At 36.5% G+C, this 20,937-nt stretch overlaps 1 protein-coding gene and 1 long non-coding RNA gene across 8 annotated transcripts in view; one reads left to right on the forward strand and one right to left on the reverse strand.

Moving 5' to 3' along the window:
• opn8b (opsin 8, group member b) overlaps positions 1 to 10,063 on the forward strand; it is a 39,797-nt gene extending 29,734 nt beyond the window's left edge. Inside the window, exons 2-3 of one of the 2 annotated variants that reach the window (XM_073933096.1) lie at positions 3,527 to 3,852; positions 5,999 to 10,063. In XM_073933096.1, coding sequence (XP_073789197.1) covers positions 3,527 to 3,852; positions 5,999 to 6,382 — 710 coding nt within the window. In that variant the 3' untranslated portion in view covers positions 6,383 to 10,063. The remainder of the gene's footprint in view (positions 1 to 3,526; positions 3,853 to 5,998) is intronic. The other variant, NM_001316945.1, reaches the window with a different exon arrangement.
• The window catches only part of LOC141379446 (uncharacterized), a 78,344-nt gene that overhangs the window by 56,186 nt on the left and 1,221 nt on the right, over positions 1 to 20,937 (reverse strand). For 2 of the 6 annotated variants that reach the window (XR_012396059.1, XR_012396062.1), the window contains exons 1-6: positions 20,359 to 20,616; positions 6,688 to 6,713; positions 6,429 to 6,483; positions 6,275 to 6,316; positions 5,967 to 6,177; positions 5,130 to 5,232 (exon numbers count right to left, since the gene is read on the reverse strand). This is a non-coding gene — a long non-coding RNA (uncharacterized lncRNA). Of the gene's footprint in view, positions 1 to 5,129; positions 5,233 to 5,966; positions 6,178 to 6,274; positions 6,351 to 6,428; positions 6,484 to 6,687; positions 6,714 to 11,424; positions 11,556 to 20,358; positions 20,617 to 20,937 lie in introns of those variants that run through there. The other 4 variants (XR_012396063.1, XR_012396064.1, XR_012396065.1 and 1 more) reach the window with 3 other exon arrangements.

Genomic DNA, 20,937 nt, shown 5'->3' on the forward strand with positions numbered 1-20,937 from the left:
TTTAAGGCCATTTCGGTCATCATATAGTAAATATCCATCATCTTCTCATTAGTGACATGCATCTAAACCAGGGGTGCCCATACTCTGTCCTGAAGGGCCGGTGTGCTGCAAAGTTTAGTTCCAGTCCTAATTAGACGCACCAGGGCTAGCTAATCAATCTCATGCTAGGCTTTTCAGAAACATTCGTGCAGGTGTGTTGAGGCAAGTTGGAGCTAAAATCTGCAGGACACCGGCCATCCAGGACTGTGTTCGGACATCTCTGATTTAAACAGTCTCTGGGTCAATGCGTGTAAAGATTTTAAACATCTTCTTGGACAATTTTAATGCTTCCAAACAGTTTGCTGCAATGTAAAGTGCACATGTGTTGAGGTAGTTCATTATGATGCAATTTACCTTCTATACAGTATGTGATTGGATTGGACAGAAATAACAGGACAGATTTTTCTAATCCCCATAGACAAAAAAAAAAATAAAGTAGTGACTGCAGGTTGAAGTAGTGGAGTAAAAGTACCAATACAGCACTAAAAATGTACTCAAGGAAAAGTAAAAGTACACATTTTTGAAACTACTTAGTAAATTAAAATCTCTGAGAAAAACTACTCAATTACAGTAACTTGATTATTTGTAATTAGTTACTTTACACCACTGGCAACCACACAGACCACCCTTAAAACTATGGCAAGTATGGCCTTAATATCCCAAAAGCCACTCAGATGAGAAGAAGAACAGAACAGAAGCTAATTTCTCATGAGCAGTACTTGTCTGTTTATAAAAATAAAAGATGTAAATCTCGCTTGTGTTAGTTTATTGTTGGATTTGGCTTGTTTGTGCATTTATAATCTGGAAAACCACACATTCCTCAGTTCTCTGGGAAAACACTCAGTATGTGCAGTCAGTGTGTTCGCAGCTCAGTGTTTTTCTTAAATGAAGCAGACAAACACACTGTGCTGCTGTCATAACCACAGGTTCAGCTCAGGCTCTTCCAAAGACATGTTTGCATTAAGTAAACATTGAGCTCAGTATGAAGGCAGTTATAGAGGTCACCTTGTACAAATGACTTTATATTAGTTGGCCTTGGCGATGCTTGCAGGCACAAGATGACAACACTTGTTTATCTACCAAGACTGTGCGTGCTGTAGAAGTCTATTTAAGCCTATTTTGCAATTGTTGCATTAAAATAGCTGCACATCAAAGAAGATAAATTAATATATAAATAAATCAATTAATACATTTTGTTTGAAAGAAGAATTTAATTGTAATGTGAAGAGGGCGCTAAAAAAGGGCGGTGCGGATCCAAACGCAGGTTTTATTAGCAGGATGGTCAGGCAAGCAACAGTCAACACAGGAACAAACAGATATATATAAGAAATCCAGAGTCGTGGTCAATAAACAGGCAAATGGTAAAAAGGCAGGCAGCAGACAACGTAAAACAATCAAAACAAAGCAAGGTTCAAACACGGAAGGCAAGGAAATGTTCACAGTTCAGTATAACAAGACTCTAAAACACAAAAGTGTGTGTGTGTGTGTGTGTGCTGTATAAATAGTCCTAGTAATCAGTTCATGAGAAGCCTTCAGCTGTGTCTGTCTGCAATCATGGAGATCTCGGCCATGTGTTAGAGTGGTGCATGACTGGATCTTGTAGTCCATTTAATGGCGAATTTGTAGTTTTTTTGCAATACTGTGTTTTTACCAGCAATCTGCACAGGCCGGATCACTGGTGATTGTATCAATAATATAAAATTTGACTAAATAAGTATGGGGCAGCACAATGGCTCAGTGGTTAGCCTTACTGCAAGAAGGTCTGTGGTTCGATTCCTGGCTGGGCCAGTTGGCATTTCTGTGTGGAGTTTGCATGGGTTTCCTCCAGGTGCTCCGGTTTCCCCCACAGTCCAAAGACATGCGGATTAAGTGAACTGAATAAACTAAATTGGCCATAGTATATGTGCATGAATGTGAGAGTGTATGGGGGTTTCCCAGTACTGGGTTGCAGCTTTAAGGGCATCTGCATTGTAAAACATATGATGGATAAGTTGGCGGTTTGACCACTCATAAATAAGGGGACTAAGCTTAAGGAAAATGAATGAATGAAATATAGCAAAAAAAAATTATAAAATAACACATTAAAATATTGTAAAATTACAAAATAGGAATATTATTATAACTATTTACATTAAGCTATAAATGATAAATACGCTTAACCAAAAGCAAACTGAACAAAATAAAATAATAAAAGTCCAATAATCAAATTTTTAAAAGTAATTAAATTAAATAAACCAATGAAAATCAAGAAACAGGATAATGAAAATAAATAATAATTAAAATAAAAAGACAAAAAATATAAACAGGCAGACAAAATAAACAAATCTACAAAGATATTAAATAATAGGAAATACACTGATACAGTATTCAAAGTGTAATAATTATTAAACATTTTTCATTTGTGAAAAAATTAAGCAAAAGATGAAAGAATAAAAAACAAGAAATGAAAAAAATGATATAATAAAAGTTTAATCCTACAAAGTCCTTTTTTTAATTCACTGCTTTAGTGCAAAAGGAACACAAAAACAAAGTCATTTGTCATTTAAAATAAAAGCTCATCTGCAACCCTCAAAATCCCCCCGATTTCACAATATATCTAATGGGTAAACAAGGGATAGTTCACCCTAAACTGGACATTATTTTATTTATCATTTAATCCAAACAATTAGGAGTTTCTGTTGAATGCAAAAGAAGAAATTTTGAAAAATGTTTAAAAACTGCAACCACCGACTTCCATATCAGTAAAACCAAATACTTTAATAAATGTAATAAATAATATAAAAAACGATCATGGTTAATCAGCTATACTAACAGAGAAGATTCCAGATCTGTTTTTGCATTTACTGTGACGGTTGGGTTTAGAGTTGGGGTAGACGTTAATAAAACACAATTAATAAGAAATGTAATCATTTATATAAATAATTTTTGTTAACTTCTGACCACAGCCATATGTGATCTATAGCTGATTAACTATGTGGATGGATGATGACAGCCTTCTGAACCTACTATTAGTATATTATTGGTGTTTTAGTATATTTTGGCCCCTACTGGCCCATATCTATCAGCTAATAACCACTGATAATGCCAATCAGTCAAGTGATAACATTTGAATTGGCTGTGTTTTAGAACATTGTCTTGCTGAAATGTCCACCCTGGTTTCATCTTCATCATCCTGCTAATGTAGGCGTTGGACTGAAGCAGCGGATATTCATTTACAAAGATGAAGGGCAGAGGGTTGCTGAAGAGCTACTGAGAGATTTCAGCTGCTGTCTGGGCTTTCACTGCCTTTCTATACCTCCCTTTCTTCATGTGTTTAATATTTTTTCCCTGCGTTATCAAAGGTGTTTAATACTTATTTCCCCCACTGTATATCAATAACTTCAGTTCAACAGAAAAAAGAAACTCAAACCCTTTTGTGTGACAAGTAAACATTGACAGATTTTAAATTTTGGGTAAATTATCTGTAAAACTTTGTGTCTCTCCACAGAGGAGAAAATCAGCAAAAGGAACGCAAAGATTTTAGTGGCAACCACATGGCTGTACGCTCTGCTCTGGGCTATTTTCCCACTGATCGGCTGGGGGAAATACGGCCCGGAGCCCTTCGGCCTGTCCTGCACTCTGGACTGGAGAGACATGAAAGAGCACAGCCAGTCTTTCGTCATCACAATCTTCCTCATGAACCTCATCCTGCCTGCCATCATCATAGTGTCCTGCTACTGCGGCATCGCTCTGAGACTCTACGTCACTTATAAAAGCATGGACGACAGCAACCACGTCCCCAACATGATCAAGATGCAGCGGCGGCTCATGGTGGTGAGTCTGGCTGAGTTATTATAGCTGTACACTACCTGACAAAAGTCTTGTCGCCTAAAAAAGTTTTAGGAACAACAAATAATAACTTGATTTCTAGTTGATCATTTGGTATCAGTAGTGGCTTATATGAAAAGCAAAGATTACACCTTTTTTACCAAAATAATTGCAGAATGTTTTGAGGTTTTTGTGTAGATTGGTATGATGGGGAGGCAAAGGGATCCCAGTTTTGAGAGCTGGGATTGTGGATGATATTTCAGAGGGGGCTAAGATGATTAGAGTCGAGGACTCTAAAAGCTTGTGAAAAGAAACTGTTGAATAGTCTACCCGAGTGGGCTGTAATATTATGAAACCTTCTTTAACGCATAAGATCTCTGAAATTATTTGCACCTTCCAGTTTGCTTGGACTTTGTATGTAATCTACATGTACGCATACATTAATTTGCATTTGGTGTGAATCATTAGCTTTCGCGAGTCACGTAAAATGATTTGGTGGGCTGAATATGGCCTGCAGGCATTGAATTTGAGATTATTCCTATAGTGTACCTGTATGCTTTCTTGGATATTATAAGGTCTGCAAAGTTACAATAATCAAAGTGCTGGATAAATTATTATTATTGTCTTTTCTGCACTGTGAAAACAAATACACTTTGAATTTTCGATGAATGAGTACACTGTATGTAAACCATAGACTGTAAAAGATATGGATGTAGTATTGGTGACGTCCCCCATAGGTTTCTGAACACTACAAAAGAAGCTACAAGTAGGCGCGGCATCATCACACCTGCGGCGGGATACCAAACAAGGGCAAAGAGGCGGAGAGTGAGCAGAGCTGCAGACACCTGCTGGCATTTTGCTTGGACCTGGCTCAGACAGAATTTACTTTGGGAGAAACGCTTAATACTTTATCACCTGTGACTCGTTTGTGTTCTGACCACATGTGCTTGGTTGTATACTATATGAATAAAGTGTTTAGACTTTTAAAAACAGAGTTGTAACACATTGAGCCATTAAGCATTGCTCTTATGACGTTTTTCTACTGGAGGAAAACGCGAATTACGTCCAAACACTTCAAATATAGTCTCTGTTAGTAAATGCAAGGCTATTGATGAAATCCAGCATAACACTATGATAACACTTCAGATGACTGTTCTAGAGCCTAGAGCTAATCAATCTGTCAGACTCTGGAGTGCTTTACAGGTCTAAAGAAAATTATAAATGATCTTAAATACAACAAATACATTTATAGAGATGGTACAGAAGTATATAATTTCACTCACCTGGGAAATGGAGGCAACTTGAACGGTTTGTGAGCACAATAAAGTGCACACAGCATGCCATATCATCTGATAATTGTAGGAAAAAATCCCAAAAGGCAATTAACTGTGTAAAGAAACATTGACTTAAACAAAAATATAATGTATATGCCGAGTTCAGTAGCTAATTAGCTAGAATCAGCTTAGGTGACGAGACAGCGAGACCTAGCTTTCACTCAAGTGGCCACGCCCTTAATTATGCAGACTTAATATAACTTAATAAAAACAAAACAGATGAGTTATAAAAAAATTCACTCCCCCACAGAAGTCATGAAGAGTAATCATAGCTATATGCACCAAAGTCATCTTTTGTATTAGATTGTAAACATGTTTTTATCAGCTGTAAAATTGGCCAATTTCCCAATGCAGTCAGAAATCACCTGGACTTCCTGGAGCCAACCCCCCAAGGCGAGTCGAGTTAAGTTACTTCCGGATAGGCTTCCCAAGGGAGAGGGGGAGGTTGCCGATTGATGTAAAGTAATAATATTATATCATCCCAACAGCTATTGTTTATATTAATGTGTTTACAAGCACAGCAATACAGACACGATAATGGATGTTTGGTTTCCGACTTGCTGTGTAATGTGCATGTCCTATGTTCTAACTAATCAGAACAGAAAAAGGTCTCAGAAAGGTAGTCTTTAGAGAGACCAAATGCTTGAACCAATTGCTGATGCTACAATGCATATTATTAGACAATTTGTTTGGACCTTGGATTGGTGTAAATATATATATCAAATAAAAAAATATCAAAACCAAATTAGGAATGTTTAAAATAGCCTAATTTAAAGATGCACTTACCGATCTAATTTTAATGTTCTTCATTTTTACAGATCGCCGTGTTGATCAGCATTGGGTTTGTTGGATGCTGGGCACCATACGGCATCGTCAGCCTGTGGTCCATCTACCGGCCCGGGGATTCAATCCCTGCTGAGGTCAGCATGCTACCTTGTCTGTTCGCCAAGACGTCTACGGTGTACAACCCATTCATCTATTACATCTTCAGCAAGACCTTTAAACGAGAAGTCAACCAGTTGAGCCGCTTCTGTGGAAGATCCAACATCTGCCGTCCAACCGATGCCAAAAACAGGCCAGAAAATACCATTTACCTTGTGTGCGATGTGAACAAGTCCAAACCTGGAGTGGAGGATCTGTCGTTAGCAAGGAGTAAAGAGAATGAGACTCAAATGTTGCCAAATCAAGACTTGCATGAGTGAATCTGTACAGAACAATATTTGGCAGGAGCTCTAGTTATTTTTTTACCTGGTTTAAGGTACTAGGAGTGATCCGTGGACTCTTGAATGAACTCGTACATAAGCTGCAATATCGATCCATATCATCACATTATATGGCATAAAGCATTGCTGTGTTCACTGTATTTAGTAAGGAGTTCAGTTCTTATGTGACAGCTTTAGAAAACGGGCATTTCGCTGAGCCATCATATCACATTTAATATGTTTCAGCATGCTAAGTACAGTCAAATACATTTAGAAATACTTCAAATGAACGTTTTTTTACTCACCTGTTCCAAACCTGTATGACTTTCTGCTGTGGAAGACAAAAGGAGGCGTTATCCATTGGTTTAAGCTTATGTTTTAAACTGTACAAAGTGCATTCTGTTTGATACTGCACTTTAAATGTGCCACCATATGTAAAACTGAATATATGCAGGCATAGCTGAATTATAAGAGTTCAGTACATGGAAATAAGTCTCAAACACCATTGTTTACATGTTGTCATGTAAATCTTGTGAGTGTAAAATCTTAGTGAAAAACAGGCCAATCAGAAGAAAACATATTTAAAATGCACACCCCAGAACGTTTAATTGGCTAAAATGTTTCCTAGTGAAATTACAACAATTGTATTCTTCCTAGGGCTGGGAGATCTGGCAAAATTGCAATCAATCTCTTTTATTATCTTTTATATTAAACGATTACGTTTAATATAAAAAAATTCTCGGATGATAAATTTTCGTTGGCCAAAAATGCGATACATATATAACATCAACACAGTTTTAGATTCCCATTGTTGCACATTTCTGCTGTGCGTTTGGATCAATACAGAGTAAAAGTCCAGAGCATATCATTGTTATTGACATAAACTTTATTGCAATTCGATATAATATGGTTTATCGGCCCAGCCCTATATGTGGAGGTCTTATTTCAAAAGTAGGAAAGAGATTGGCTCTGGGGTAAGTCAACTGTATCTGTTTATAGTTGGTCAAAACACAAAACTTGGGAAAGACTAATTATAAGTTTATTCAGCGCCCCCGAAGAGGCATAATATCTGTTTAACAGTATCTTTTGTTGGTTTAATGTGTATGTTGTGAAATGAAGTGTGTATGTTTGTAATGAGGCAACAAAAACATGTACTGTATACTGTTGAATAGCTGTTCAATGCACGTTTATGCATAGTGTCATATCACTCAGCTCTTACTGGCATTTTTCTAGAGTGAACTCTACAAAATACAACACTAAATGAATCTCTGTCCATCCCTTTTATATTTATATTTCATCCACAGATTATACTGTAACTCGGGAGCATGCAGCTTTCCTGTCAAATAATGATTTTTCCTTACATTTTGATGGCGCTTTTCTGGACACTCAAATCACTTTACACATTGGGAGGAATCTCATCCACCACCAGTGTGCAGCATCCAACTGGATGACACAAAGGCAGCCTTATTGCACCAGACCACCACACCCGAATGGTGGAGAGAAGACAGAGTGATGAAGCCAATTGTGACATGGGAATGGTTAGGAGGCAATGATGGATAGAGGGCACATTTGGCTAGGATGCCGGGGTTAAACCCCCATTTTTTTTTTTTGAAAGACATCCTGGGATTTTTAACAACCACAGAGAGTCAGGACCTCGGTTTAACGTATCATCTGAAAGACGGTGCTCACTGAGCAGTATAGAGTCCCCTTCATTATACTGGGGCGTTGGAACAAATAACACCCCACCATTTGAGAACCCCCTGCTGGCTTCACTAACACCTCTTCCAGCAGCAACCTGGCATTCCCATGTGATCTACCATCCAGGTACTGGCCGGGCGCACACCTAGCTTAGCTTTAGTGGGCGACAATTTAAGAGTTGCAGAGAGCTAGTTGGCGGCATACTGTAAAATCTTTACTATACTAACTGCAAACCATAAAAATGGCCAAAAAATGCTAAATTTCTGTCATATATGGATAAACCTACCGTAACCAATTGGTAAAAGTAGTGCATATTTGACATAAGACTGGGTTAAAACAAGCCAGCATTTTCAGAGTGTGCCAAACCCCATAAAAAACAGACCGTAAATTAAGTTATATTACGTTGTTATGTCAGGAAGATGTTGTGGTTTTCAAAATTGTTTGCCACATGACATAACCAATCAGTCAATGGCATCAGGGTCAATTATTTTTTCAGTAACCCCCTTTGTGAGCTTTTAGGCCCTGTTTATACCTGGTTTTATAGTTTACCAAAGAACCATAATTTATTATTATGTCAATATTTACTCATCCTCCACTAGTTCCTTTTTTTCTGTTGAACACAAAGAAAGATATACTGAAGACTACAGAAAAGCAGCAGCCAATGACTGCCTTTGTATATTTCTTCCTACTACACTACCTGACAAAAGTCTTGTCGTCTATCCAAGTTTTAGGAACAACGAATAATAACTTCTAGTTGATCATTTGATATCAGAGGTGACTTGTATGAAAGGCAAAGGCCTCTAGATTACACGTACTGTACCAAAATAAAATATGATCATGCCTTGATTTTTAATTATTTAATTAGGACAGTAAGGTCTGACTTTGCTTAGACTAAAGTGTGTCACTTAAGAAAAATAATGTACAGTATAGAATATAAAGTCGTGGTGCAGTGGAAAAAGAATGAATATTGTGTTTGACTCCCATGAGCTTGGAGGACTGCATCCATACATCTCTACAATGACTCAAGTAACTTATTAATAAAGTCATCTGGAATGGCAAAGAAAGCGCTCTTGCAGAACTCCCAGAGTTCATCAAGATTCTTTGGATTTATCCTAAATGCCTCTTCCTTCAACTTACCCCAGACATGCTTAATAATGTTTATGTCTGGTGACTGGGCTGGCCAATCCTGGAATGTATGGATATTGATGGCTGCTGGTTTCTCAGAATATCTTGTTGTGAATGAAAGAAAGAATAAAAGAAGCGTGAGTAAATTATGAAATTAAAATTCATGGGTGAACTCTCCCTTTAAAATACAGTTGTTGTTTTTGATCCAATCAGAAGTGGATGATGCGCATTCAGGGTGTACATGTGTTGGTCCACTTTCAACACAATTGCTTTCGAACGGCATATGAAACTTCTGACCTTTGTGAATTTGTGTTCATGTTTGAAGAATGCCATGAGCCAAACACGAGTAAGAATCATTAAGATCAATTACAAAGCTTTTCTTCGACAAAGGTAGAGCAGTTCTGTATATCAGTGTACATTTAGGCATCTGCCTGAGAAGTAATAACTGAAAATGCAGTTTAACATGTACTAATAGGACACTTGAATAAACTTCTTTTACAGTATGTATATAGTCCATTCATAGCTAGTGCATTCCTTTTCACAACTATGATCAATTTGGTCATTCACATAGAACTGTTTTAATTATTATATTTCCAAAAATGGCACACATATGTATAATTTAGTTTAAGAAAAACAAAATGATACAGGTTTGGAACTACAGAAAGGTGAGCATTCAGGTGAGCTGAATTTACAATTTGTCATGTTAGAAGAAAACCTTGTTTGAACGTGACTGATTCATGGTTTAATTGATTGCTTGATTGATGGACTAAATAGTCAACTGATTGATTGGTTGGTTGACTGATTGGATAATTGACAATTTGATTGATTGACTGATTAAATAACTGAATGGTCAACTGATTATTTGACTGTTTCATTGGAGGACTGACTGATTGTTTGACTGATTGATTGATTGGTTGTCTGATTTATTAATTAAATGGTCAGCTGATTGATAGGTTGACTGTTTGATTGGATGATTGACTGATTGAATAGTTGATTGATTGATTGGGTGCCTGATTGATTCATTAAATGGTCAGCTGATTGATAGGTTGACTGTTTGATTGGATGATTGACTGATTGAATAGTTGATTGATTGATTGGGTGCCTGATTGATTCATTAAATGGTCAGCTGATTGATAGGTTGACTGTTTGATTGGATTGTAAACTGTTTGATTAGTTGCATGATTGATTAACTGAATGCTTAACAAATTGATTGGTTGACCGATTTATTTAATGACTGAATGATTGATTTATTGAGTGTTTGACCTATAGTTTGACTGACTAGCTAATTAACTAATTCATTGGTTGACTAATGTCTGTTTGACTCATTGATTGACTGATGGATTGGTTGTTTGATTAATTAATTGATTGATTGATTGATTGATTGACTTACTGACTGATTGACCGGTTGGCTGATTGATTGATACTTTGACTCATTGATTGGTTGACCGATTGATTAGTTGACTAAATGGTCAACAGATTGATTGGTTGACCAACTGATTTAATGACTGAATGATTGATTTATTGAGTGTTTGATTGATTGATTGAACTAAATGATCCAAAAAATTATTGGTCGACTAATTAATTTAATGACTGAACGATTGATTTATTGGTTAACTTAATGTTTGACTGACAGATTGATCGACTAATTGATTGGCTGACTCGTTGATTGTTTGATTCATTGACTGACTGATTGGTTGACTGTTTGATTGATTGAATAACTTACTGCCCGATTGATTGGTTGACTGATTGTTTGATTGATACTTTAACCAATTGATTGGTTGACTGACTGATCGAGTGATTGGTTGACTGACTGATTGGTTGGCTGAATGATTGGTTGACTGACTGATTGATTAGTTGACTGAGTGGTTGCATTACTGATTGTTCAAGTGGTTGGTTGGTTGACTGACTGATTGATTAACCAAATGGTCAACAGATTGATTGGTTGACAATTGATTTAATGACTGTATGATTGATTTATTGGCTGACTGATTGGGTGACTCAATGACAGTTTGACTCATTAATTGATTAACCAATTTATTAACTGGTTGTTTGATGATTAATTTAATGACTGACTGATTGATTGACTTATTTGATTGATTGATGGATTGGTTGGCTGACTAATTGTTTGATTCACTGATTGACAGACCAATTGATTTACTGACTCACTGGTGGTGAGTGAAATGTGTGTTCTAAAAGATTTGAAAGCTTTCCAAACATACCACACAATCAAAACATCCTCAGGAAAAACAAAATCCATCCAGCCAAAAAACATGTTGATGTTTCGCAGTGTTCTTGAATGACTCCACTGTGGTCTTGGACGGGTTGTTGAGACTTCAATCTACTTTTCAAGCTGTTTGGACAGACATGTGTGTAAGTATAGTGTATATACTGTCATATTGGGGTGAAATAAACACACCCAGTCATTTTTTTTTCTTCATATTTATCAACATAAAAACGGTGGACCAATTGGATCGGTTTTTAGATTGACCACAAATTGACGTGGGAGTGCGGTCCCCCCGCCCACCAATATTGATTGACAAGTTTAACATGTTTTAAAACAGTGCACATGTGTAATGAACTATAGCCATTTACTTCAGATTCACTTCATCACCACAGCCGCGTGTCTCTCTGTCTCTCTGTGTATGTGTGTGTGTGTGTGTGTGTCTGTCTGTCTGTGTCCTCGCTGTGTGTGTGAACTCATTGTTGCAACTCCACAAAAAAATGCATCGAATACTGATTGGTAAAGTTCTTACTGTAGTATTGCTCACAAACGTTACGTGAGATCTGCTTCCTGAGGCAGCCGAGGGCGGCGATTGAGGCATGTTGCTGACAGACACGTGGGAAAGGTGGGTGGAGATAACTAGCCTCAAAGGCCCAGTGCAAAAAAACAGCAACAACCTTTTCCCAGCTATAATACAGACACTTCAAACATCTATAATAATTACTCTGATGATTGTTTTGAGCTGAAACTGTACAGACACATACTGGGCACACAAAAGACTTAAATTAAATATGAAAAAAGGGTAACCTATGTGCCCTTTAAGGAAGCTTTGAAGTTTCATTTGGTTGCTCATTTGCTGGCTAGGAGTGCTGTTGGCCCATATAACCTTCATTTCTGTTGTTATTGCAAAGATGGCGACTACTCAAAAAAAAAGCTATTTATATTATCGAGTAGTATCGGCAGAAGTGAAACGACGAAAGTGCCTATTTGCACTAAAGGTACCCAAAGCAATGAATCAGCTGCCAGGCAGCTCGTGACAGAGCACTTCATCACTGTCCTCCAAGAAGCCCTAAATTCACCCCCTGTGATTTTTTTCTGAGGGTGATTTATTTTCTTAGGGTAATTATCTTTCGTTAAAGATATGTTGTTTCGACCACCTCTACCAGCTAACATCTAGGAACTAAAAGAAGGAATAGCTGCAGCTATCCAAACTGTTACGCTCAAGATGCTACAGAAAGTGTGGAACGAGTTCGAGTATCGGGTTGATGTCACGTAAGTGTCTGGATGGGGTCATAGCGAACATGAACTTGATTTCTACTGAAAAAACTAGTTAAGAACTCTTCATATTGATTCTAATCAAGGTTCCATCATGTTTCTTTGATTAAATACAGATTTTCAAAGTTGTGGTATTCTTTTTGAATCACCCTGTATACATAAATAAATTAAATGTTTTTTAAGGAATTAATGTCTTTGTTTAGCATTAATGCATTCATTTTATCATAGGTGACAGTAAAGATAATTATCACATTGTATTTTGATGTAATTTTCAATTAAATACTGTAATTAATGTCCTAAAAATACAGAGTATAAGTCAACAATGATGAAAATATTTACATATTTTTTAATTGGAAAAAGTTAAAACATAATAATATTAACAATATTGCTGTTTTTACAGTATTTTTCATTAAATAATTAATAATAAAAAAATGCAGCCTTTGTTAGTCTTTTAAGATAATTTTAAATAACTTAAAACTCAAAGTGACATACTGTAATAAAACATATTTGAATAAAACATTAACAGTGGCCTTTGAAAAAGATGGTTTTTGATGTTGCAGGGACCTGTTTTTTAATATTTTGAGCCAGAAAAACATAAGATGTTAATGTAAGCATCTAGAGCTGGACATAAATAATAAATGCGTTATGTCACACACATGACAGCAGCACTTTCTTTTAAATGTGCCATTTCACAGACTGTTTCTATTTCAGAATCGAGAAGAAAATGCATAATTGATTATGGCGTTAAAACCCAGTGAAACGCTCCGGCTGCAGAGCTGTTTGTCTTCTTAGATCAACTCTCAGTGTGCAAATATACTCACTGCACTAAAAACACACATCAAATTCTGTCCTAATAAACTGAGCATCAGGCAGTATTTGTTTTCCCTGATATGACAACAGTTCATTTGCACTGAAAAGCAATCGTGCCGGATTAAATTGCTGAATTAACTCCATTGTAATGGGTGAAGACAGAGAATTGACTTGGAAAGTCAATTTTTGAGAGCAAAAAAGACAGAGCAAATGTTTTAAGCTTTTAAAGAAACTATATGGGTAAAATATTGTGTTTTATGCAGTAAAAATGTCAGAATTTAAGGCTTTTATGCAGAAAGTGTGCATTAAAGTTAAAAAAGTACTCTTATTTTTAAGTGTATTTCATTTCATTGCGTGCACTTCATTATTTTGTAAAACATTATTCGTGTTCACAATCTTTAATCGAACTCCATAATCTTCCCTGCCCCCTCTAAATGGCTTTTGTTCACTTCTGGTCACATGGAATGCCTTTAGGGCGGTGCTGTCAGGCCATTAGGGGTGGGGCTATCAGTGTGTGTCTCAAACAAGTGTATGATATGAACAAATATGATTCTGATTTTGGTGGACAGTAAAATCCTCCACAACTGAGTGCAAATTGGCATTCAAATGTTCCTCCATTTTCTCAGCAACACCCATCTTTCAACGATCCAATTGGTTTTCCAAAAGTCAAAATCATTCACCACCCTACATTTTCTTTTTCAGTAACTTCAAAAGATCTATGTCACGATAGAGGAAAAAAAGCTTAATCTTAACTTCTGTTTCATGCTAACTTTAAATTTACCAAAAGTAACAAAAAAGGCATTTAAAATGTTAACAGACAAAAGAACCATATAAAATAAATTCCTTCTCATGGAACTTTTTATAAATATAAAGAATCCTGGAAAAATTGGTTTAAAGCTAATTTTAAAATTTAAGTATCTGATTGTTTTTAGAGATTGATCATCAAATCAGCCTATTCAGCCTGATATTGTGAGGAAACGTAACTATATTACATATATGTTGTAAACTACCTGACAAAAATCTTGTCGCCTATCCAAGTTTTACGCCCCATTCACATGGGGCATCAACGCTTCCCGTTCACTTTGAATGGGTGACGTCAGGCGTTGCCGAACTGCATTGTGGATCCGTCGACGCCGCTTCAGAGGCGTTGTTAGCTGCAGAAGTTGGGACTAGCTCAACTTTTCAAGCGCCGACGGAAGTGTCAGCCAATCAGATCGCTGTATGCAAATACACCAGCTAGACAGTGGCGTATTGCTGACTGAATTTCATTGGCTGATGCTGCTTTGACGATCGCGTTAGCCCCTACTTCAGACACGCCTTCAGTCAAGCATTGATGCTGAAGCCTCGTGTGAATGGGGCGTTAGGAACAACAAATACTAACTTGTTAGGAGCAACTTGACCTTCTTTGCTTTCAGGAACTTTGATGTGGAGGCTGAAGTATGAGAAGGAGCGCTATCCTGCTGAAGAATTTGCCTTCTCCTTTGGCTTGTAATGTAATGGGCAGCACAAATGTCTTGATACTTCAGGCTGTTGATGTTGCCATCCACTCTGCAGAACTCTCGCATGCCCCAATAATAATTGTAACCCCTAACCATGATTTTTCCTTCACCAAACTTGACTGATTTCGGTGAGAATCTTGGGTCCATGCGGGTTCTGATAGGTCTTCTGCAGTGTTTGTGATGATACAGCTCAACAGATAATTCATCTGAAAAATCTACCTTCTGCCACTTTTCCAAATGATTAACTAAAAGTCAAGTTATTATTTTTTGCTCTCCCGACTTTTGTCAGTTAGTGCATTACATATCTTACACAGACATTACAATTGCAAAATATTCAATTTTTAAAAGCATACATCCTTTTGACATATCCTATCGACGCATCAACAATAACTGTTGCCATTTTTTAATGCTGTTTAATAGTTTTGTGTGTAAGAATTGTTCTAACAGACAAAAATGCAATGTACTGTATATTATGAGTAAACTAATAGTATTTTATCACATTCGAATGGACGAAACATATCTATTATAGGAGATCTCAAAAATAAAATAAAATCATAAGATGGAATGTACTAGGGCTGTTTGATATTGGAAAAATCGGATATTGCGATAATTTATTATCCTGCCATAAACATTGCGATATAAATACAGTTTGATTAGCTCTATTTGACGGTTTTCTGGGGAGTCTAACAGTGTTCAGGTACAGAAAATGTTGTGTTATTCTTTTTGAATTACCCTGTATACATTGATTAATTAAATGTTTTTTTAAGGAATTAATGTTTTTATTTAGCATTAATGCATTCATTTCATTATAGGTGAATGTAAAGATAATGATCACATTGTTTTTTTATGTAATTTTCAGTTAAATACTGTAATTAAAGTAACAGTGCTAAAAATACAGGGTTAAAGGCTGATTTATACTTCTGCGTCAAACGTCGGCGTATGCTACGGCGCTGACGCATAGCCCTTCGCCGTGGCCCTCGCCGTCACTGACGTGCACCTCTCAAAAAATGTTACTACACGTCGCACCGACGCGTAGCGTAAGCTCTGTGATTGGTCGGCTTGGTAGCGCTGACGAGTCTGGGCAGGACCGAGAGCCGCGCGAATGGCGCGAGCGATTGTTACAAGTGTGGAGTCCCGTGAAGGAGCTCCGGATGGAAAGTTTTGTTTTGTGTTTACCTCATAGTTAAAGTTGTTGCACGTCCGCCGGTTCCTGCCTCAAAATGAGCGAATTTGAGCCACTTGTACATCCCGGAAGTGTTCAGGAAAAGCAAAAAAACAGAGAAGAAACTCGACACAGAGGAACATTTACACCTCACTGCCCACTAGCGTTTCGGAAGTGTTAATGCAGACCGACAGAGACAGTGCGCAGAAGTATAAATGCACAGCCACGCGCGTTGCCTGCGCCGTGGGTTACGCCGGTCACTTGACGCAGAAGTATAAATCAGGCTTAAGTCAACACTGATGATGACAAACTAAATATTCACATATTTTTAATTGAAAAAGTTAAAAACAATAATATTTAACAATATTGCATTTTTCACAGTATTTTTATTTAGTAAATAAAAAAAAATGCAGCCTTTGTTAGTTTTTTAGGAGAATTTTAAATAACTTAAACTCAACAAAGTGACAGGCTGTAGTAAACTAAACATTTTTGAATAAAACATTAACAATGGCCTTTGAAAAAGATGGAAATATTGGATATTGGAAAAATCTGATATTGCGATAATTTATTATCCTGCGATAAATATTGCGATATGAATACAGTTTGAATAGCTGAGGAGTCTAACAGTATTCAGCAATGCTTTTCTTACATTGCTTTGTCTCATTTCTAGTCCAAATATCTCAAATAAATTCTTAGATCAAGCAAAAATTGTGTTTTTTTTATTCAAATAAAATATATAATGATTATTAAAAAATTAAAAGCTTTTCCTTAAAACAAGCAAAATTATTCTCTAGTGGGCTAAGTTAAATAATTGTATTTATTTGGACTAAAATCAAAAATAAAAACTCTAAGTAAGAATTTTTGTTGTTGTTGTTGTTGCAAAAATCATATAAATTCTGCATGAATACAATGAATAAACACAATTCTTTATCTACTGCTCGAATATAATCCAGACTTAAAATAGCTTATCTTTGCGATATGGGCAGCATGATGGCGCAGTGGGTAACACAAGAAGGGCATCTTGCTGCTTAAAACATATGCTGGATAAGTTGGTGGTTCATTCCGCTGTGGCAACCCCAGATTAAAAAACTCGGACTAAGCCGAAAAGAAAATGAATGAACGAATGAATCTTTGTGATGTGATTATTGCGAATGCAGATATCAAAGCTTAAACGATATATTATGCAGCCCTAAAATATACATTGATCTCCAAGCAAAAGGTCTTGTGTTTATCACAGTGTGAGATTTTGAAAACGGATCCAAGCCCCAGATGCAAAGGAGCAGTCGCTGTATAAAGCGTCATTCTTATTCCCCACATGTAGCTAATAAACCACCAAAACACTGGGCAATAAAGAAGAGAGAGATAGAGAGAAAAGGCTGTTTGTAGTGCAGAAATCCTAAGTGTTTCAGATTGAGCTGTTTGATAAACATGCCAGCTTCACTGTTTGTTCGGCCTCGGAGAAAACAGAGTCATATGTCAAAAGCTATTGTCAATGGAGGTGAAGGCGAGAGCTGTGCACAATCTAACATGTTTTCCCTTTCTTAGTTTGTTTTTGGTAGGTTTTGTTTCATATTTACAGTGTATTATAGTTTTAATAACTTGTTTCTTATAACTGATTTCTTTTCTCTTTGCAATGATGACAGCAAATATTTTACTAGATATTTTTTAGGATACTAGTATTCAGCTTAAAGTGCAATTTAAAGGCTTACCAAGGTTAATTAGGCAGGTTAGGGTAATTAGGCAAGTCATTGTATAACAGTGGTTTATTCTGTAGACAATCGAAATAAAATATTGCTTAAGAGTGGTTAAAATAATGACCTTAAAATAGTATTTTTTAAAAATAAACCTCTTTCATCCAAGCCAAAATACAAAAAATAAGACTTTCTCCAGAGGAAAAAATATTATAGGAAATACTGTGAAAAAATGTCTTGCTCTGTTAAACATCGTTTGAGAAATGTTTAAAATAGGGAAATGGGAAATATTTGAAAAAATACAAATAAAAATCACAGGAGGGCGAATAATTTTGACTTCAACTGTATATAAACAAAAACTGGACTCCTCTGATGTGACAGAAACTTGACTATAAGAACTATATATAAATGCATGACGCCAAGTCTTCAATCATGCCTAAAGGAATCGAGTTGAGTCCAGTGTTTGTCTCTGAACCTCAGTAATTTCAGTCACAGCAGGTAATATAAGGGAAAAGCATGGCTATAAAACGCCAGATAGCATTTTTCATTTTTTTGTGACCTGGATCTGTCCGTGCAATGCCACGGGAGAGTTTCACACCACTAATTCTCACGCTCCTCACGTCGCATGATGTTTTGATTACAGTCTCTTTAATATTAGCCAGTGGGCTCCAACACACATCACAGCACATTTCTTCTGAACGGCCCCACTGCTTAAAATACCCTCACCGGCCACTTTATTAGGTGTTTAACTGCTTGTTAAAGCAAATTTCTAATCAGCCAATCACATGGCAGCAACTCGATGCATTTAGGCATGTAGACATGGTCAAGACGATCTGCTGCAGTTCAAACCAAGCATCAGAATGGGGAAGAAAGGTGATTTAAGGGACTTTGAACGTGGCATGGTTGTTGGTGCAAGACAGGCTGGTCTGACTATTTCAGAAACTGTTGATCTACTAGGGCACAACCATCTCTCGGGTTTACAGAGAATGATCCAAAAAATATAAAATATCCAGTGAGCGGCAGTTCTGTGGGCACAAATGCCTTGTTGATGCCAGAGGTCAGAGGAGAATGGTTAGACTGGTTCCAGCAGATAGAAAGGCAACAGTAACTCAAACAACCGCTCGTTACATCTGAGATTTGCAGAAGAGCATCTCTGAATGCACAACACATCCAACCTTGAGGTGGATGGGCTACAGCAGCAAAGGACTACACCGGGTGCCACTCCTGTCTGTTAAGAACAGGAAACTGAGGCTACTATTATTGTTAGAGGATTGCTGCTGACCATGTCTTTCCCATCTTCTAATGGCTACTTTGAGCAAGATAAAGCACCATGTCAAAGCGCCAACCATCTCAGACTGGTTTCTTGAACATGACTATGAGTTCACTGTACTCAAATGGCCTCCAAAGTCACAAGAACTCAATCCAGTAGAGCACCTTTGGGATGTGGTGGAACATGAGATTCACATCAGGAATGTGCAGCCGACAAATCTGCAGCAACTGCGTGATGCTGTCATGTCAATACGGGCCAAAATCTCTTAAGGAATATTTACAGTAATTTGTTGAATCTATGACACAAAGGATTAAGGCAGTTCTGAAGGCAAAACCCGGTACTAGATAGTTGCACCTAATAAAGTGGCCAGTGAGTGCATATGCTGTGTTCATTATGCTTGACTTTCACATTTCTACCAACTAATTACGAAATAAAAGCATTTTGCTTTTCATAGACATAATACATCTCATACTACACATTTAGTAATACAACAAAATATGTGTCAAAATCATTAGGCCTCCTGTGAAATTTTATTTCTTTTTCAAATATTTCCCAAGTGATGTGTAACAGTGCAAGGAATTTTTCTGAGCATTTCCTATAGCCTAAGATTTTTTTCCTCTGCAGAAGGTCTGATTTGTTTTATTTTGGCTAAAAGAAAGATATCTAGTAAAATATTATTTACTGTCAAAGATAAAATAAATCAGTTATTTGAAATGAGTTATTGAAACTATTTTGTTTAGAAATGTGTTGAAAAAAACCTTTCCATTCAACAGAAATTAAGGGAAAAAAACACAGCGGGGCTAAAATTCTGACTTCAACTGCATATTTAAAATTATATGACTCGTATATTGTATATGAAATTGTTCGGATATAAGTGATATTTATTTATAATGTTAAATATATATTAATAAACATGATTTGTCTAAATATTTTATATGATTAGAAGTTTGTCTCAATTATTAGGCCTAAATATTGTTTTTAGGTTATAACCTATATCAATTTTAATTATTTCATCATTGTATGGCACATGTATAATGCATAACTTCTACATTATAAATATTGCAAAAATGGTGCATGTTTAAACATTTCGAAATTCCAAAAAGATTTAAAATGATTATAAAATGCAAGAGACAAGAAATCATGAAACAATTCATAAAGTGCACTCCACACAGACTGACAATTAAAGAAAAAATTCAATATATGAAAGTTTAGAAGGATATGTTACCTCTTCATGGTCAGCAGTTGTATCATCCAGGTGTTGAGAAAGTCTTTCAAACATGGGCAAAAAGAGAAACAGATTTAATAATTAAGCAACTAAACATGTACACTCGTGTATGACACCGTGCCCTAACTACACGCGACACAAAACGTGATAAAATGAGTCTTTTTCATGTTAAAACTAGTTTTGTCCTTAAACATTTGCGATAGCGACAAAACTTGGATAAGTGGATAGTGCCATTTGGACGCTACCGTTTCTATTTCCGCGACGTCGCGGCAAAACAGCGTCATAAACTACAGTCAATTATCACCTCAGGTTCTTTAGTTAGATTGTGTGCTTTATTCAGTGTTCAATTATAGCAATGTAAGTTTGAACACTATTTTACACGATATTTATTGCCATGCTGAATGCAGCAGCGGATAGTTTACTGTACCTCAGATCTTTAAAATAAAAGTAGGCTAGCAAAGGGTTTGAAAATTAAAGTCAGGAATAAAGTACTCAGCCTACTGCACATACGTAATGATGTTAAATTGATTTAATATGTATCAATTGGATTATAACTCGCACCATTTCGTTGGGAGTGCA

Source organism: Danio rerio, chromosome 20 (genome assembly GCF_049306965.1).
Source record: "Danio rerio strain Tuebingen ecotype United States chromosome 20, GRCz12tu, whole genome shotgun sequence".
In the NCBI taxonomy this organism is placed as follows: Eukaryota; Metazoa; Chordata; class Actinopteri; order Cypriniformes; family Danionidae; genus Danio; species Danio rerio.